At 39.4% G+C, this 16,828-nt stretch overlaps 2 protein-coding genes across 6 annotated transcripts in view; one reads left to right on the top strand and one right to left on the bottom strand.

The window, feature by feature from the left end:
* Positions 1-1,069: 1,069 nt before the first annotated feature.
* On the bottom strand, positions 1,070-14,062 carry LOC109071708 (G-patch domain and KOW motifs-containing protein-like). The gene is made up of 11 exons (XM_042762626.1): positions 13,854-14,062; positions 13,565-13,740; positions 12,322-12,461; positions 4,647-4,753; positions 3,939-4,143; positions 3,364-3,496; positions 2,513-2,693; positions 2,302-2,425; positions 1,987-2,056; positions 1,800-1,885; positions 1,070-1,323 (listed from the first exon to the last, which is right to left on the bottom strand). Exons 1-11 carry the CDS (start codon positions 14,030-14,032, stop codon positions 1,195-1,197), a joined length of 1,530 nt encoding a protein of 509 aa, XP_042618560.1. The 5' UTR covers positions 14,033-14,062; the 3' UTR covers positions 1,070-1,194.
* Positions 14,063-15,855: 1,793 nt separating this feature from the next.
* Positions 15,856-16,828, top strand: part of LOC109056880 (membrane-associated guanylate kinase, WW and PDZ domain-containing protein 1-like) — a 56,707-nt gene continuing 55,734 nt past the window's right edge. For 2 of the 5 annotated variants that reach the window (XM_042762628.1, XM_042762629.1), the window contains exon 1: positions 15,858-16,113. In XM_042762628.1, the coding sequence (XP_042618562.1) occupies positions 16,031-16,113 (83 nt within the window). In that variant the 5' untranslated portion in view covers positions 15,858-16,030. Of the gene's footprint in view, positions 16,114-16,828 lie in introns of all 5 variants that reach the window. The other 3 variants (XM_042762631.1, XM_042762630.1, XM_042762632.1) reach the window with 3 other exon arrangements.

The following is a 16,828-nucleotide window of genomic DNA, read 5'->3' on the forward strand; positions in this document are numbered from 1 at the left end:
GTTTTATCAGTTATCACTTTATGTCACCCAGTGATATGTCTTAAGATATTTAAATTTAGTTTAGTTTAATGATCAAAGCTCTAGTTGTATTGTGGAGGAAAATATATAATGCAATGCAATGCAATATAATGATGAGAGAGAAATTTACAAATAAACATTCCTCAGATCGTATTTTATACATTTTAACATGATTTTTTTTTTTTTAAATGATTTATGGATAAATAAGTTAACCAAGTTGCTTAAGTGCAATGTTTGGATCATATTTTATACATTTTAACATGATTTTTTTTTATAGAAATGTTTTATTTATTCTTACATTTACATTATAAGAATCATTAAAGATTTCACACAGCAAAAGAGGACGCATGTACACTAAAAGGCCTTTTACTTTCTAAAAATTTGAAACTATGAATAAATGACTGAAGGCACGTACCGCAAACATTGTTTTCAGCAAAGTTTTGACATGTTGATCATTTAGAAGCCTTAGAAATAATGTATCATTTGATGCAGTAGGCTTTATATGGATAAGGATGAATGATGTTTCAGTAATTCAGAGATCAAGTCAAAGGCATATTGAAGGAATTTTACATTTTATTATTAAAAAGATAACACGAGTGGAAATTGTAGGTGGCTTGTGTATAACTTTGTACATAAACAACAAATTGAGATCTTTATTGGACTAAGAAACCAAAGCAGAGTTTCAAAAATGTTTGGATTCTAATGAACTGTCATTGAGATTTTTTTCTCAATTATATTGGGCTGAAATATCAATTCATTTTCTTCCCAGATCAGCAGCAGAACTCAAACACTGATGCTCCTGCTGACCTGTGTAAATGTTCATTATTACTAGACAGAGAGAAACATGGAACTTCTTCATTTAGCAACATAACAGACTTACTAACAGGATATTATGTTGCTTTAACATCATCTGATTATGCAGATGTATTATTAATATGGAGAGAGAAACATGGAACTTCTTCTTTTAGTGATATTTTGTTTTTTTATTGTATTTTGATTTTGAAGATGTAAAATTGTAAAATAAATATTTTGTTTTTTTTTGCATTTAAAATTTAATGTATCTGATTTGTTGGTCTCTATCAATTCAGGGGAAAAGCAGCCAATCACAACTGATGTTGTCATTAGCAGAAAAGGGTTGAGATGATGAAGGGTGATTTGTGGTTTCCGGCTGGCTTCTCAGTGTTCAGTTGCACCCACATAATGACAGATGGTGTCATAGTCGAGTGTGAACACCTGCTCCTCGTACCGGTCCAGCTGAACCATGGCTCGACTCTTCTCTCGGTCTCGCTTCAGGATGCGGCCCACCTGCAGGAAAAGGTATGCATTATGATTCTACTGCAGAAATGTACATCTTCGCATATGGATATAATTCAATGACTTATTATGAAAGACTTAATGATTATGCGAGTGACAAAATATTTGTGTAGACCACAAATACATAAAGAAGATAGATAACATATGTGCTAGTGTCCAAACCCTAGCGCACTTCCTTGCTGTCTACATAGGCAGCTACTTTTGAAGACACATTAACATGTTGCTAAGATAAACATGTAATACTCTAAGGTGATGCATACATGGTACACACAAATATTTCATGTTAATTAGGTGGATCTATTTATAGTAGTGAATAAAATGTTGATACACCATCTTGGATTTTGCAGTAAATTCTGGAACTGGAATAAATGTGTGTCTATGATGCTTACAATGCTGTCTAAGTAGGCAGCCCAGTAGGATTTGACACAGAGCCATGCTGTACTACACAAGCGAGTGAATCCATATACCTGTCCTCTGTGTTCTCCCAGAACCACCATAATGTAGTCCGAGTCGCTCTTGGGTACAATGGTCTCCAGCATCTTCTGTCTAATATCTGAAACAGACAAATGAGTAAAACTTACACACAGCTATTAGACCAAAAAGCTTCACTGTTAAAACGTCTCTTATAATGGTCAAGGTCAGAGTGTGTCATACCGTCCAGCAGTCTGCCCTCCTCTGTACGACACACACAGGTGTGGGGCGTCAGGACGTCCTCCACTCTCATCTAAACACACAAATCAAATTCAAAAATTAAAAACTTGAATGTTGACTAATAGTTTGTGTCTTAGTTATATCTTAACTATAATTGGCAAATGTGTCTTTAAAAATGCAGCTGCATTCTGTTCATCTTATTTCTGAAGACAAGAACAGATCTTGTGTGTTTCCCTCCAAAACACCAATACAGACACTTTAGTATCTCGCAGCATAAAAACTTTACTAAACAAACCAGGCTGACTATAATAGAAGCACCTTTGAGTTGTAGTATTTGCCTCCTTTGAATGCTTTATCAATGAATCGCACGCGGAGGTCTCTTTGGAGCCATGAGGGGGCTGGAGGTGAGGGCCGCGACTCCTTTACTGGAGGAGGCTTCTCTCTGGGACGAAGAGCAAGGTCATGCAATGAAATACTGATTCAATAACATATACATGCAAAATAATGAGTACTTGAGTGTCTGTCTTACCTGTCTGTACTTGATTCTCTGTGTTTTCTTTTCTTCTGATCTCTGTCTCTGTCCTTCCCCCTCTCTCGATCTCTGTCTGTCTTTCCTCTGTCATCTTTGCTGTTTAACCTCTGCTCTCGTTCCCTCTGCTGTTCCTGCTCTTTTTCTCTCTCTTTGTCCTTGTGAGCTTTACTAAGACGACCTGGTAGACAGAAAGGACTATTTTAACTGCTAAAGCTCTGGTAATTAAAATTACACATTTTCTTTTTAAAAGAGTAAAATCAGTTATACTTTTAAAATGTTTTTTTTTTTTTTATACTATTTGTGTAAACCGGTTTCACGTGTGCATGCCAGCCTGTGTGAAATATGCATCCCAGACCACACAGCTTCTGATTACAGAAAAATAAAGACTTGCTGGGGATGTTTTGGGTTTAAACCGCTTGAACCAAACCCGCTTGTTTTCCCACAAGCTCAAATAGTATACTTTACTTTTCTCATTCAATTCAAAGACACCATGAAATCAAAACTGAACCTGTTTACTTAAAGTTATGAACACAATTTATCAGTGCACATTAAAACACATAAAAATGAGAACTCACTTTAACATTTCAGTGAAATCATAATGAACCAAAAAATACAGTTTCACTAGAAACAATCTCACAATCTGGAAAGCAATTCATTTGGATGGCAAATAAATATTAATCTTTAAAAAGAATATTTAAGTGGGGGAAAAAACAGAGATTTATCAAGAATGCCAAAGTCAGGACATCAACCTATTTGATTCATTTGTATGTAGAAAACTCAGCCAGAAATACTATATCTGCTTATTTAAAAGTAAAATGACAGCGAACAAATTGTAAAAGCAGACTCACTGAGGTCTTTGCTGTATTTGTCGTATTCCTTGCAGGTGACTAGTTTTAACGAGTGCTGAATGATGGTGACTGTCTTCCCGCCGATGGCAAGTTTGACTACGACTCTGGCGTTATCTGGATCCACTCCCTCTATCTGTCAACGAGACAGTGTGAGAACAAGAAAAAGAGACAGAATGAACAAATAAATAAATAAATACATCAAATCAGACAGGGAAAGAGCAAAAGCAAATAATGAATACCAGACTTAAAATAAATACATCAAATCAGACATGGAAAGAGCAAAAGCAAATAATCAATACCAGACTTATGTGGGAGCTAACAACTTCTATTAACCACTAAGCGGATGTGGGTACCATCTGACCAGCAACTTAGAGGTTTCATTTTTTTTGTGGGAGCTAACAACTTCTATTAACCACTTTCATTTTTTAGTATTTAGTATGTTTTCATTGTGCTTTGCTTCCTCTGAAAATGCTTTGAATGGTCCATCTTATTTCTTTCTGAGCGTTAGTGTGTCAGTACACTGGTTCAGCATTACTGTCATAGAAGTGAATATGGATGAAGTAAAGTCCATTCACCTTCCCATACAGGTCTTTATGGGCTCCTGCCAGGACCTGCACATATCCTCCAGGCCCCAGAACCAGCGCCTCCTCTTCCTTCTTCTCCTCACCAGGTTTAGGGGGTCTCTTGGGGACACCGGGCTCCAGGTCTCTAATAGCAGAGCGATCGGCACCCAAACCCAGCCCTTTAGGCCTTAACTGATGCTCTATGGGCTTCACATCTCTAACAAGAAATAAGAGGAGAAAATTTTTATTGATTTATTTTTTGTACAAGAAGCTATTAGGTTATTTCAGACATAAACCACAAGCTAAAACATCTCCCTCTTATGCATATCAAAAAGAGCACCCTGTGTGTTTCCGTGTTCATATAAGCAGACAGATGGGCTCGTAAGCACAGAAGATTAAAAAGCGTGTGATTCTATCTGCCAGTCTGAAATAATTCTTCATTGCATTTGACATAAAATCATAATCTCACATCATTGATGTCTCCAGCCGGGACAATAATCCCAACACAAGGAAACATGAGTGGAAAAGACTTGCGGAGAGCCAAAAATCATGTGCATTAGAAAGTGCTTATCACACAAAACTGATGTGTCCAGAGGTGAAAGTTGTAACAAAGTGAGGAGGTAAAGGAGAAACAGGCTCAATTTTCCTTCCCTCTCTCTCTCTCTCCACTTATTTTAATTACTTCAATTACATGTAACTGGGGGAAAGAAAGGTTCTTACTGTTTAAATGTGTGTCCGATTCCCTCTCCTTGCTTCCAGCCCATTCCCTTCAGCATAGCCAACCCATAAGCCTCCACAGGAACACGGTCATAGTCGGCATCTGTGGACTGAATTAGAGCACATGAGCTCTACAGTATATTCAATACACATCTCAAACATCTCCACAAAGAAATCAAGCACAGACTGCCAAAGCAATCAAAACCACATTCAGACACAAAACACTAATTAGAAACACACACCTCAACATACAGAGAAGATGATAATTAGATGAAATATTACAGCTTTTTTATATGCATTGGAATAAACAAGCGCTTTGACAGGCAGAGTCAAATTTACTCATGATGTCTTTGAGCATGTTAAAGCCTAATCAAACTGTAGCTGGCACTCTCACAACAGTCTACAAGTGATGGACTTGCACTGCAGGAGAAAATGACACTGAAGGTGCGAGTAAGAAAGCGCGAGAGGGAGTTTATGCAGAGTAAGCTGTTTGGTTGAGGGTGGGGTGTTTGGATGCAGCAGGAGAGTTTTTCATCACTCATTTCATTAGGACACTCCCTTATCCTACATAAGCACGTGCACACACACACACACACTTAATGCAACAAGAGCGCTGCATGTGTAATGACCTTGAACTGCCCTGTGCTGACACCACATTTGCCACCATTACTGGACAACAGCTCCAGCATTGTGTGTCCAATTTTGCTGACGTTTCTCGAGGAGGGCTCCAGCAGCCGAACAAGATAAGCTTGTAGATATTTAGTGTGTTCATACCATACAAGACAGGCCCCGCAAGTCGCTAGGGCCATGCCAGAATGGCAGAAGGGATGTCCAGGTTGGTCCGCAAGTCGCAAGATCCAACGAGGACCCAATTAAAACTTCGCCAGACGTAAGAGTTAAAACTGAGTCTGGGAAACCTGGGTCAGCCCACCAGACGCAAGGCTAACCAAGAGGGCTTCACCTCCACACCACGCCAAACATGTAAATATTCAGTATATACATACCATACAAGACAGGCCCTGCAAGTCACTAGGGCCATGCCAGAATGGCAGAAGGGATGTCCAGGTTGGTCCGCAAGTCGCAAGATCCAAAAAGGACCCTGTTAAAACTCAAGAGTTAAAACTGAGTCTGGGCAACCCGGGTCAGCCCTCAAGGCTAACCAAGAGGGCCTCACCTCCGCACCACACAAAGCACACACTGGCTACCACCTTCAGGCAAACTGCTATGCCTCACAATTAATTAACAAAAGGCAGCCTCATCATCTTCACTATCCTCTTCTGTTCTGTCATCATCTTCTCCAGACCCTTCATCCCTCTCTTTGTGTTCTTGGTGTTGTGTAAGTATGTTGAAGCATATACCATCATTGCCTTTGCAGAAACAATAACTGGTACAGGCCAGACCTGCAGCTGCACAGCTGCACTTTGCTGATGTGCAAGGTTTCAACCCGGCTTTGCAACCACAACTGACAACATCTAACAAAGCAGGAGGAGCAACTGGACTTGAATCCTGGGTGGGCATAATCAGTTCCTCTCCTTCCTTTAGAACCATCTTCTTATCCCATCCAAACAAGGTGATATCCACAGCCGGTGGATCAGGCTGGTCTGCTGCTTTCCATAGCAGCACCTGTAGGTGGGCACGTCTTCCATGAAGGCGCATATTGCGCTCTGTAGGAGGTAGTGCCTTCAGTGCTGGGGGGCCTTTTGCGCTTTCGGTAAATTTCATACCAGGCTCCATCCAAGATTACAGAGTTCCTCTGATTGTACAGAGCCAGAAAGAAAGCCCTTGTTGCTTTTGTGATCTGTAAATCTGTGGCTCCTGCCTCTCCAATACAGTGGAGAAGCTTACCAGGTACGACTCTCATGGCCTTGAGTGCAGACACCTTCCCCTTCCCGACAGGATATGAGGTGGTATCACATCCCGAAAGAGCATGCATGGCCAGAATGGAACCACATTGGTCACCCAGATTCTCTGCAGTTGCATTTATGCTGAGAACAGTGCCATTCCATTTTTCCATCTGTAGGGTTAGTTGTGATACCAGCCTTCCAACACCAATAAACCATAAGCACAAAGACATCTGTGTCATCACTGAGAATGTGAACAGTTGAAGCCCCATGTCTGACAGCATCTAACATGTAAGATATAAGTGATATATCGGCCTCATCATGAGTGTCAATGCTGTCAGCTTTACTGACCATCATGATCTTACTTCCTACATTGAAAGTACACAGGAGTTCGCTCAGCCTTTGTTTGTTGTGCTTGTTTTTCAAGACTTTGTCTCGACTAGGTAGAGGTGTAGTCAATGAGAGCTTGAACTCTGTGGAGCTCTCTCCTGCTCTTCTATGTCTCTCATGGTCCTTGGCAGACACCTGCAAATATCTGTCAAAGATGACAAAAGTTTGGGTGTCGTAACAATTAAGCCAACATCCCATGCTGGCTGCAAGATCTGCCACTGTCCCAGATGATGGCCAAACTACGTGATAAATGAGCTGGGATGCATCCACAATGACAACATCTGGTGGCTGGGGATTGCAGACTGGAATTCCGAGCTGCTGGACAAGCACTGACTTATTGCCCTTTCGGAGGCATCCATTGTCATCAATGATAGACAACGGGACTGGGCTAAGCTCATATTTGAAGAGAGAAGAGAGCTCCATTTTTCTCTGGCCTCCCACCACCAACAGTCGAGCAAATAATGACTCAAGGTCACAAACAACCTTCCCACTGACCTTTATTCCCTTTTTCTGGAACTTCATAGTCACTATCTTGTTAGAGATGGGTGTATGAAATGCCCCCGGAAGTGATTAAGAAAACTTTTCACACATAGCCTGGCCAATCTTCAGCGCATCTTGCACATTCACTTTTTCATCAGCCACCTGTCCATTTATGATGTGGTAGAGCAAAGTGCTCTCTGTCATGAGTGGAATTGTGTTTTCCCACAGCATCCTCACAATTTTAGAGCGGTCCTCAGCATCCAACTCCCGTCGTGCTTCACCCTCCTCTTTGTGACTGTTGGACACAGTCTTCTCTGATGCTACTGTATCACTGTACATATCATCCAATGACTGAGAGAGATGTGAACATATGCCAAATGATTGGATCCAAACTGCAACCTGCTCAGGGTTGGTTGAAATACCCTTCATGCCCCCTGCTCCCTTCCCTTGCCTGATGTATGTCTGCTCCCCAAACATATCGGCACTCACTGCAGGTGCACCATCTGAATGGCGGCACACATGACTTCCGGCAAGAAGGTCATCTTTTGCAATGGAAGGAAGGTGCTGCATTTCACGTAAATGCCAAGTGATCCATCTAGCATAGTGGTGATGACCAGCAGCAAAAAAATAGGGTAGCATTTCTCAAGGCAGTGTTGTCTGCTCGCCAGAATCTATGTGCAATTAAGGTTGGAGGGATAAAGCAATCCACCCATAATCGGCCTGTTGGGTGCTGTCTTGCCTTTTCCAGTATCTGCTGATGACTCTTTTCTCCCTCCTTTAAGAATTCATGAAGAAGAGCATACATAACCATACAGAAGGCTTGCATGGCCTTTGGCCAGGCCTTTCCATTGAAGATAGATGCCAGGCCACCAAATGATGCACCTACCAGCTCCTCAAGGCCTGTTGAATTCATCAGCTCCCCAATTGAGCCAATGAATGACATCAGGGTGTGCATCATTCCAGGGCTGAGCACCACTGATGCCCATCTCTGTGGGTCACCCCATTTGATCTGGCAAGCAATCTTGTACAGCTGCATGTCAAATGTTATATGACTGTAGCTCATGCCAAGCCGCTTGAGTGATGTGTCCAGGTATGTAATGGTACGGAGCACTGTATCAGGATGAGCAGGAGGTGAGTCGAGCAATGGTCCCAAAGACATTTATAGTCTTCATTTTAGACACACCTTCATCACTGTGACGATCTTGCACAACGTTGTAGGCCGACCAGTCCAGGGGAAGAGGGAGTAGAATGGAGCTGACAGAGCCAAGCAGCATCCCTCCTCTGTGCTCTAGAAACCCTCTCTTGGATGCTCTCTTGGACAGTAGCTGTGCTTGGCATTTCTTTCAGAGCGGGTGGAGTCAGCTTCTTAGGGCCTGTATAATGTTCAATGGCAAGACTGCTGTTAGCTACCGGACAGAATTTCTCAGCTTGGAGCTTTGTCAGACGGGGTACTTTTAGCGATGTAATCCCACCGTCTGGAGTCGCCACTCCAGGGAACAGGATCCCTGCAGGATTTTGCACAAACTGAGTGGCCATGGCATGTGTTGTGCGGCAACCATTGGGTGTGAAGACTACCAGATCAAAATTATCACCCCAACTGTGAATAGGGCCAATGCACCTCTCCAGTCCTAATACCCACAGGTACTTATCTGCATCATCTGAGGCATATTTGGCAACTGACTTCCGGAACCGGAGGACCTCATCATATGTTACAACAAGACCATGCTCATTTAGGTTCCGAACCAGTTCTGAACTACCATACTTATGATGAAGTTTTACAGCTAGCCCCAAAGTTGTCTGATTCCAGCTTTTACTGATGTGCTGCTGGATGCATTGAGCAAGTGTGAGCGTTGGTTTGGTCACCGTTTCTTCCCTGGACACAAGACTGGAGACAAGTCTTAGGAGAGTTGGACTTGTATCTTGAATGACCCTTTCATGCGTAAAGCTGCCAAGGTCGTATTCACGAGGCAATGGAATATTCTGGACCTCTGCCCGCACTTTTCTGACAACCTTGTTGACATCATCATCGTCGTCATTGAATAGGCCAGTTTGTCCTACTAATTTGAGTGATTTACCTATGTACTGCCTAAAGCCAACAATCGTCTGGCATCCTTCAACTCTCAGTACAATAACGGCATCACCATAATAATCACATAGGTTGGCTAGCATTTGCTTCCGGCACAAATTCCCAGAAATAGCTACAAACATCATCATGTAACTCGGAAACAGTCCAAGTCACTGACTTGTTTGCACTCATGTGGTCTATGACCGAAGCTAGGCAGCTGTCAACTGGTTTACTAGCAGTTGCACTTGAGTCAATAGGTACCTTCCTGAAAGCATTGTAACACTTGGAGTGATACTGAGCATCAGCTGCAGGTAGGTCCATGATGCCATTCACCCGTAGCTTCGCAACTTCTGCCCAATCATCCTGCCGTTCATCACATTTAGACAAAATCACATCTTTAAAGGATGGAATGCCTGACCTATCTAAAGTCTGACATTTTTTAACTGGATTCCACCTGTTAGGATTTTTAGAGTCTTTTTCTTCACAAATAAGACCACAGAACAAGCACTGTTTTGAATACTCAAAGGCAGAGAGTTGAGAACGAATGATTCGCTTTCCGGGCTGACTCTGAAATGAGTCTGACCTGCGTTTGCTCACATTTCTAGAACGAGAAGTATATGAGCTGTAGCAAGATTTGTGACATAGCACAGAAGCTGATGAAGCACCATCAGTAGCAATAATGTTTGATAAAGTCTCATGTATGGCTGTGTCTCCGAGCTTGACTTTCTTATTTAGCAGAGTAGCAATTCCTTTGGACCCAGATATTTTAAAGTCGCTATCTTTGCCACTGCATGGTGCAAACAGACACTTCTTTCCTGACATTTCGACCTAATCAAACGTCTCTCTTTGTTTTGAAAGTACTTGGTTAAATTAATACTCCACAACAACTTGAGAAAGCAGTAATAACACTGAATATCAACTGTTTTTAATCCTTTCCTGATAAAATCACAAGAAGTCTGAATTTTAAAAAAAAGAAGAATACAAAAATTTTAAATTATGGTAACTAATTTTAGAACACCAGATTCACCCACAAAATTTATCTGAATAGAAATTCACAATGTACTGAACAATACTGTCATTATAACTCTGTCCACCTTTTATGTTAATGTGAAAACATAAGTAATTTCAACATTAAAATGTCAACATTAAATCCCTTGACTGACTTTTGTATGAATATTAAGGCGATATAAGAATATAAAAATATTTGCAAGGTGAATTTGCTCCCTTGCTTAACAATATACTTATTATAAACTAAAACAGCTTATTTGCATAAAAACATGACTGGACCTCAAGAAATGTAAACAAATTGAGGTTATCAACATTCACATCAAAGAGCAAGAGTTCTTGTGATTCTGAAATGTGAGAATATTGTTTACCATGAAAATAGCCTAAAATTTTGTCCGAAATTAATAAAAAAATGTGTCTAAATTTATCCAAATTTGTTATAGAATTACCATTTTGAATTCTGAAAAAGCCAGAAATGAAATCAGCAGCCTCTAAAACCTCTAAAACCACTCACATATTGTAGAAATTGGCCATATAGTGCAAAATATGTGGCCAAAATGGACGATTAAGCTAATAATGCTGATAATGCTAATTATGCAAATTGCTCAACATATGCAAATTAGCATCCGGCAGTTTCTGTATGCTGGGGACCCATACTTCACATTTCTGCAATAAAACTTTGGTGTACTCAACATTTCCGGGTTCACCTAGATGGCTACTAGACTGCAATAAAAATTTGGTTTAATCAAAATTTATGTTTTAAATTGTTTTGATATTTCACAATGTTACTGTTTTTGCTGTATTTTTGACCAAATAAATTTCAAATCTTGCTGACCACAAAATTTGTAATTATAGTATATAGACAAAACATATTAGCTGTTTTTCTTATTAAACATCTAGGGCTGTCGCAGTGAAGAAATTTCCATTGTTTTCAACTGTTTTTTTTTTTTTTTTTTTACGAATATATGCCTTGACCTGAAGGACAGATGCAGGTAACCTCGCATGCTCAGACAATCTCTCTCTCTCTCGGTTTAGTGCAAATCTACTGAACCTCTGTACAAATCACAATAGTACACAGTCTTAATGATGCAAAATGAGCCAGTTGGTGTAAAAATATTACTCTCTTCACTCTTGTTATGATTATTAACTTACTGAAAATTCGACAAACATGCATTAAGTGTAAAACAAGAAGGGCATAGCCTCATGAAAAAAAAAAAAGAAGTGAACATCACGGTTGTGGCGGCTGCTTGTCATACTCTGCAGTTGGCTTGCCAGTTTCGGATATAACAAAATTGGGGTTTTTGCTACAGCCCTATCAACTTTTGCCTATTAATCTACAGTCAAATAGCTCATAACATTAGTAAGACGAACTGTACAAAAACGGAATACTACGAGCTATTTTTCATTCTTGAGCCATTAATGCTGAGAATTTCTTAACTCTCAGAATTCACAAAATGTTAAATCTGTATGATTGTGACTCTCATTAATGTCACAGTCATGTCCTTGTATAAAAGTTTACTAGTAGGCTGTAGCGCACACTTCCTTTTCATCCTGCAGTGTAACCTCACACTCATTCCCACATTGGATCTAGATTCATCCACATCTGATTCATCCTGCTTTAAAAGATTTTCCCATTTAATTTAATACCATTTGCTATGATGAACTCGACACTAAAACATATCCTATGAGCAGGATTCTCAGGAGACAAAGTATTTGCAAACACCTTTATGTGTTTAATAATTTAATAATGAGTAACTTAACCAAAATGCATATTTCCATGCTGAGAACCAACATTTATTGCTGGACAGAACAGCTGAAAACAGTAAAGGGGCTCTACTTTAGCTTACACAGGACTGCCTGTCCTTCTATCCATTTTTTGTGTCTATCAGGAACCTACCGACTCTGGTCGCAAATCCACATTGACTTTGTCTCCATCCTCAAAACCCTGAGGGGCCTGGTTCTGCATGAGAAGAGGAATGGCAAAGTTCGGATCCATCTGCGGTCCGTTCTTCCATCTCTCCTGGTGCTTTTGAGACTCTGTTGTAGATGAAATTAAAACAGAATTATTACATTACTCTTCATTTTAGCAGATGCTTTCATGTACAAAACTGACTTGCAGCATTTTACTACAATAACAGAAAGGGTTCCACCTACAATCTTCTGCTTACCAGTCCAGCTCTATAACCACTAAGCCACATTATTGCCACACCAGTTGAGTTATAAGAATTATCAATGATACATTTAATGTCAAGCATTACATCAATGAATAACCAATGGATTTAAATACTATACAAACTACTACTGCATAGAACCACATGGATTACTTCATTAGCCCTTGTGAAAAAGAAGTACACTTTAGCATACTTAAAAAAACAAAACAAAAGTTTATTATGGAAATAAATAATACACTTTAAAAGAATATACTCAAGTGCAAACTGAATGTAATGTGTAAAGACACTGAACTGTATGTTATTTGCATTTAAGTGAAATTGCTTTTTTGACCAATTTTAGTACATCTTTGTGTGTAATTTCATAATTCTATCATCTTTGAAGTATGATTAAACAATACTGTTGAATGCATCTACAACCATTTTTGGTAACTAAAATATACTTTTAGTAGAAATGACAAAGACTATTTTAGAATATTTCATTTCTATTGAAACTATTTGTAATAACATATTTGTAATGATGGCATTGCGATTTGATACATTTAGAATTATATTTAGGCACTTGTACTTTAATATGTTACTCAGCACATCAAAATAAGTGTTTATTTTGTGTTTAAGTGTTTTTAACAATATACTTTTTAAAACTGAAGCACACTACAAGTGCAAAGGAAACCCGCTGACATCTCACAAGTAGACAAGGTTATGTTTTAAAACCTAGTGATATCTAACATTTAAGGGCATCTTAGGCTATGTATTACAGTACAGTATCAACATTTTCTAAATACCATGGAACTGAATGGTTACAATATTCACGTACAGTGTTATTACCATAGTACTTCCGAGATAATACCAGCACAGATCATTTAACTTTCTGGTAGTTTTAAGTTAGCGAATGAATGCCCCCTAGGTAGGGATCTTACTAGGTTTTGAAACACCAAAACCAGCAGAACGAATACTAATCGAGCAACACACCCTCGATGAGCTCTTTGACGGCTTGAGTCTCCACCGTGTCCTGCTCCTGGGACGGGTCTCTGCTCTGGGACGTGTCTCCGCTGCTCTTGTCCCCTCGCTCAGCGTCCTGCCGGTACCAGCGGTTCTTGTGGATCAGCGGGATGACCAGCTCCTTCGGTTTCTCCACCGGTTTGGTTCTGTAGAAGACACATACAACAGTTGAAGCACATGATAAGATATAAATAATCAACGTCATACTCCTTTCAGTTAGATTAGTTGCTAGCCTAGCTAATGTTAGCCTTCAACTCACCCTTTAAGTTCTTTCCCTTCGACTTCAACTAAATAATCTCGCTCTTCCGCTTTGCCAGATTTAACCTTGCTTAATGTTTTACTAAAACCGAAAGATATTGGACCAGGTTTTTTGCCTCCATTATCTTGGCTAATATTACTCTTGACTGATTCACGCTCCTGATGCTCCGGCACCGCCATGTTTGTTGTGTGTTGTAGTCGCTGGTAAATGTAGTTTTATTGTGCTGACATCTCCATGCATGAAGGATTCAAAAGACTACGATTCCCACAATGCAACAAGTTACGCACGACAATAATTCTACGTTTTAATTTTTCAAATAAATTTGAGAGAAAATAAGGAGGCTAAAATTATTTAAGCATAAAGAATTTTTATTGTGTCGTTAAAATATTATTCAGGGCCAGCCCTAGCATTTAGGGGGCCCTAAGCAGATTTTCAAAAGAGGCCCTTCACTACATGGTTTCACCTACCCATCCTCCAATGTGCATATCCTACACTGACACTTTATTTATTGTAAAGTTTGAGAAAATTGTCTTACTCATATTTATCTTTCAAGATATAAATATTACGATATATTTACATGAGCAAAATTTTTCAATAAAAAGTTTTTAACCATTACTTTCAGAGAATTATGCTTTAATAAACCAAAAAAAAAAAAAAAAAAAAAAAAAAAACCTGCCATGGAAATTATTGGGGGGTTGACATGGAAATTATTGGTAATTTTCATTGTATTGTTTATTTGCTTCTTCAGTGTTGTTGTGAGTTTTAGTTCTTTTGCTGTAAGGACCTTTGAAATAACTGAAATCATGTGGCGAAGTGATATGGACATGTAATGTAAGGTAAAGAGCTGCCTGAAAGCTGTGCATTTCCCTGAAAATAATTGCACACCTTAGAACGTTCATCAACCAATCAGATTTAAGCATTCAACAGCCCCTGCAGTATATTATAATTAATATAGGCTAGTTCAAACTGGTTAAACTCACCTTGCAGTGACCCCTAATTTAACTTGGGCGAAATTTGCTCTGAAAAAAGATAATTTTTTTATATAAAATAAAAATGTATTATTATCCTCCTACATATTCATGTTGTAATAAGGAGTAATGCAACTTATATCTAAAAGCACATACAATTTTTAATTTAAATTTTATATTTTAATTGAAATGCACTTTCACAGTAGTTTCCCAACTCACTTCCCACCAAAATCCTCTCATTTCACCTGTCCACATTTCTCTCCCTTGACCCGAGGTGCTTTTAACAAAACCGGCACACTACCTGCTCGTTTAAACGGGGGGCGGTTCTTCCCCTTGTGCCCTTCCCTCCCCTCAGCGCCTCCAATATCTCTTCATACTCTTATTACACTGTTCTTCCCTTATTTCCTGCGCCTGGGAGTATTGAAGCGTGCGCTAGATGCGATCTGTGCCGGTGACACGCGTCGCTTCCCGCAGCATGTCTTCTCGGACGTCCGTGACACTGTCCTCCGGTGCAGAATCGATACTGTCGCCGTGCTCCGCTTATAGAGCGCTGCGAGAAGACAGACTCAGCATAACCGCTACAATGTAACCGATCAGCGCATTTATTCAGAAAGTCCAAACAATCGCGCGGATTAAAACGCTTCAGGACACGATGAAGAGAAAGCGATAACTATGAAGGTAAGATCTGGGCTCCGCCACTGACTGTAAGCGGACGTGGAAATCACTCACGGTGCTGCTAATGTCAAGAAAAAAAAAATAAAAAATTCAGTTTGTTTAGGACATAAGTTATTTCTGCCCTGAAAGCCACAATCCAGTGACAGTGGATGTTGATTTGGAGCGTCTACAACCAGTGGACACGCGCTGTCCGATGTGGGGGGGTTTCAGCCTGTATTTTATTTTTTTTCCTCGCAGCTCATCACGGGCCCCGTCCCCAGCTGAACACACACACACTCACTCTCTCACTGTCCTCAAACGAACACACACACACTCACACACACACACACACTCACACACACTCACACACTCACACTGTCCTCTCACGCGTCAGGCGCGCGTCTCATCTGCGTGCAGACAGTGTTCTCTCGAGACAGCAGCCAGCTAGCTAGAAGTCGTGTAAAGTAATATATCTCGCAGCATCTCTCTCAATAACTATCATTTAGGATTTATTTTTAGGATTTTGAACGTCGGGGTCAAATCTAGTTTTTATCCATGTATATAGACGCGTTTAAACGGATGTGCTTTGAACGGCTGAGTTGTTTGAAAACAATGTGTGTGTGTCAGCGGCAGTGCAGGTGAGTGTTTTCTGATAAATATCGTGATGTCTGGATGTCTGACTGTAGATGAGGGTGTGGGAGAGACCCGAGATAACGAGATGCGTTGAGTTTGTGGTTACCAGATACAACAGTTTATGAGTCAGTTCCGATTCTTTTTCACTCATTTTCCAAACTCTATCTATCTATCTATCTATCTATCTATCTATCTATCTATCTATCTATCTATCTATCTATCTGTTTTTTAATGTTCAGCTTGAAAACGTTCCTTTATTCGTTTTTTAGTTTTATTTATTTTGTCTCTATAGATAACTTCTTTATGAAGCACAAATATTAGCTTTGTATAAATATGTTCTTTGAGAAATGTTGACAATATTTAGACTAAATATACTATTTGTTTATTTATTTGCTTTAAATAATATTTAAGTATTATTTAGTTTCATATTAATTTAAATATCAAGTTATTTATTAAGTATACAAATAGACAGTATAAACATCTCTAGATTATTTTTATTATATATTATGTAGCCTAACAATATATTATTTGAATCTTAATAAAAAAATTATATACTATGTAAGATAAATAACACTTTACAATAAGGTTCCATTAGTTAATTTTAGTTAATGTATTAACTAACATGAACAAACAATGAGCAATACATTTATTACAGTATTTATTAATCTTTGTTAATATTATTTAATGAAAATATAGTCATTCATTGTTAGTTCATATTAA

Source organism: Cyprinus carpio, chromosome A8 (genome assembly GCF_018340385.1).
Source record: "Cyprinus carpio isolate SPL01 chromosome A8, ASM1834038v1, whole genome shotgun sequence".
Taxonomy (NCBI): Eukaryota; Metazoa; Chordata; class Actinopteri; order Cypriniformes; family Cyprinidae; genus Cyprinus; species Cyprinus carpio.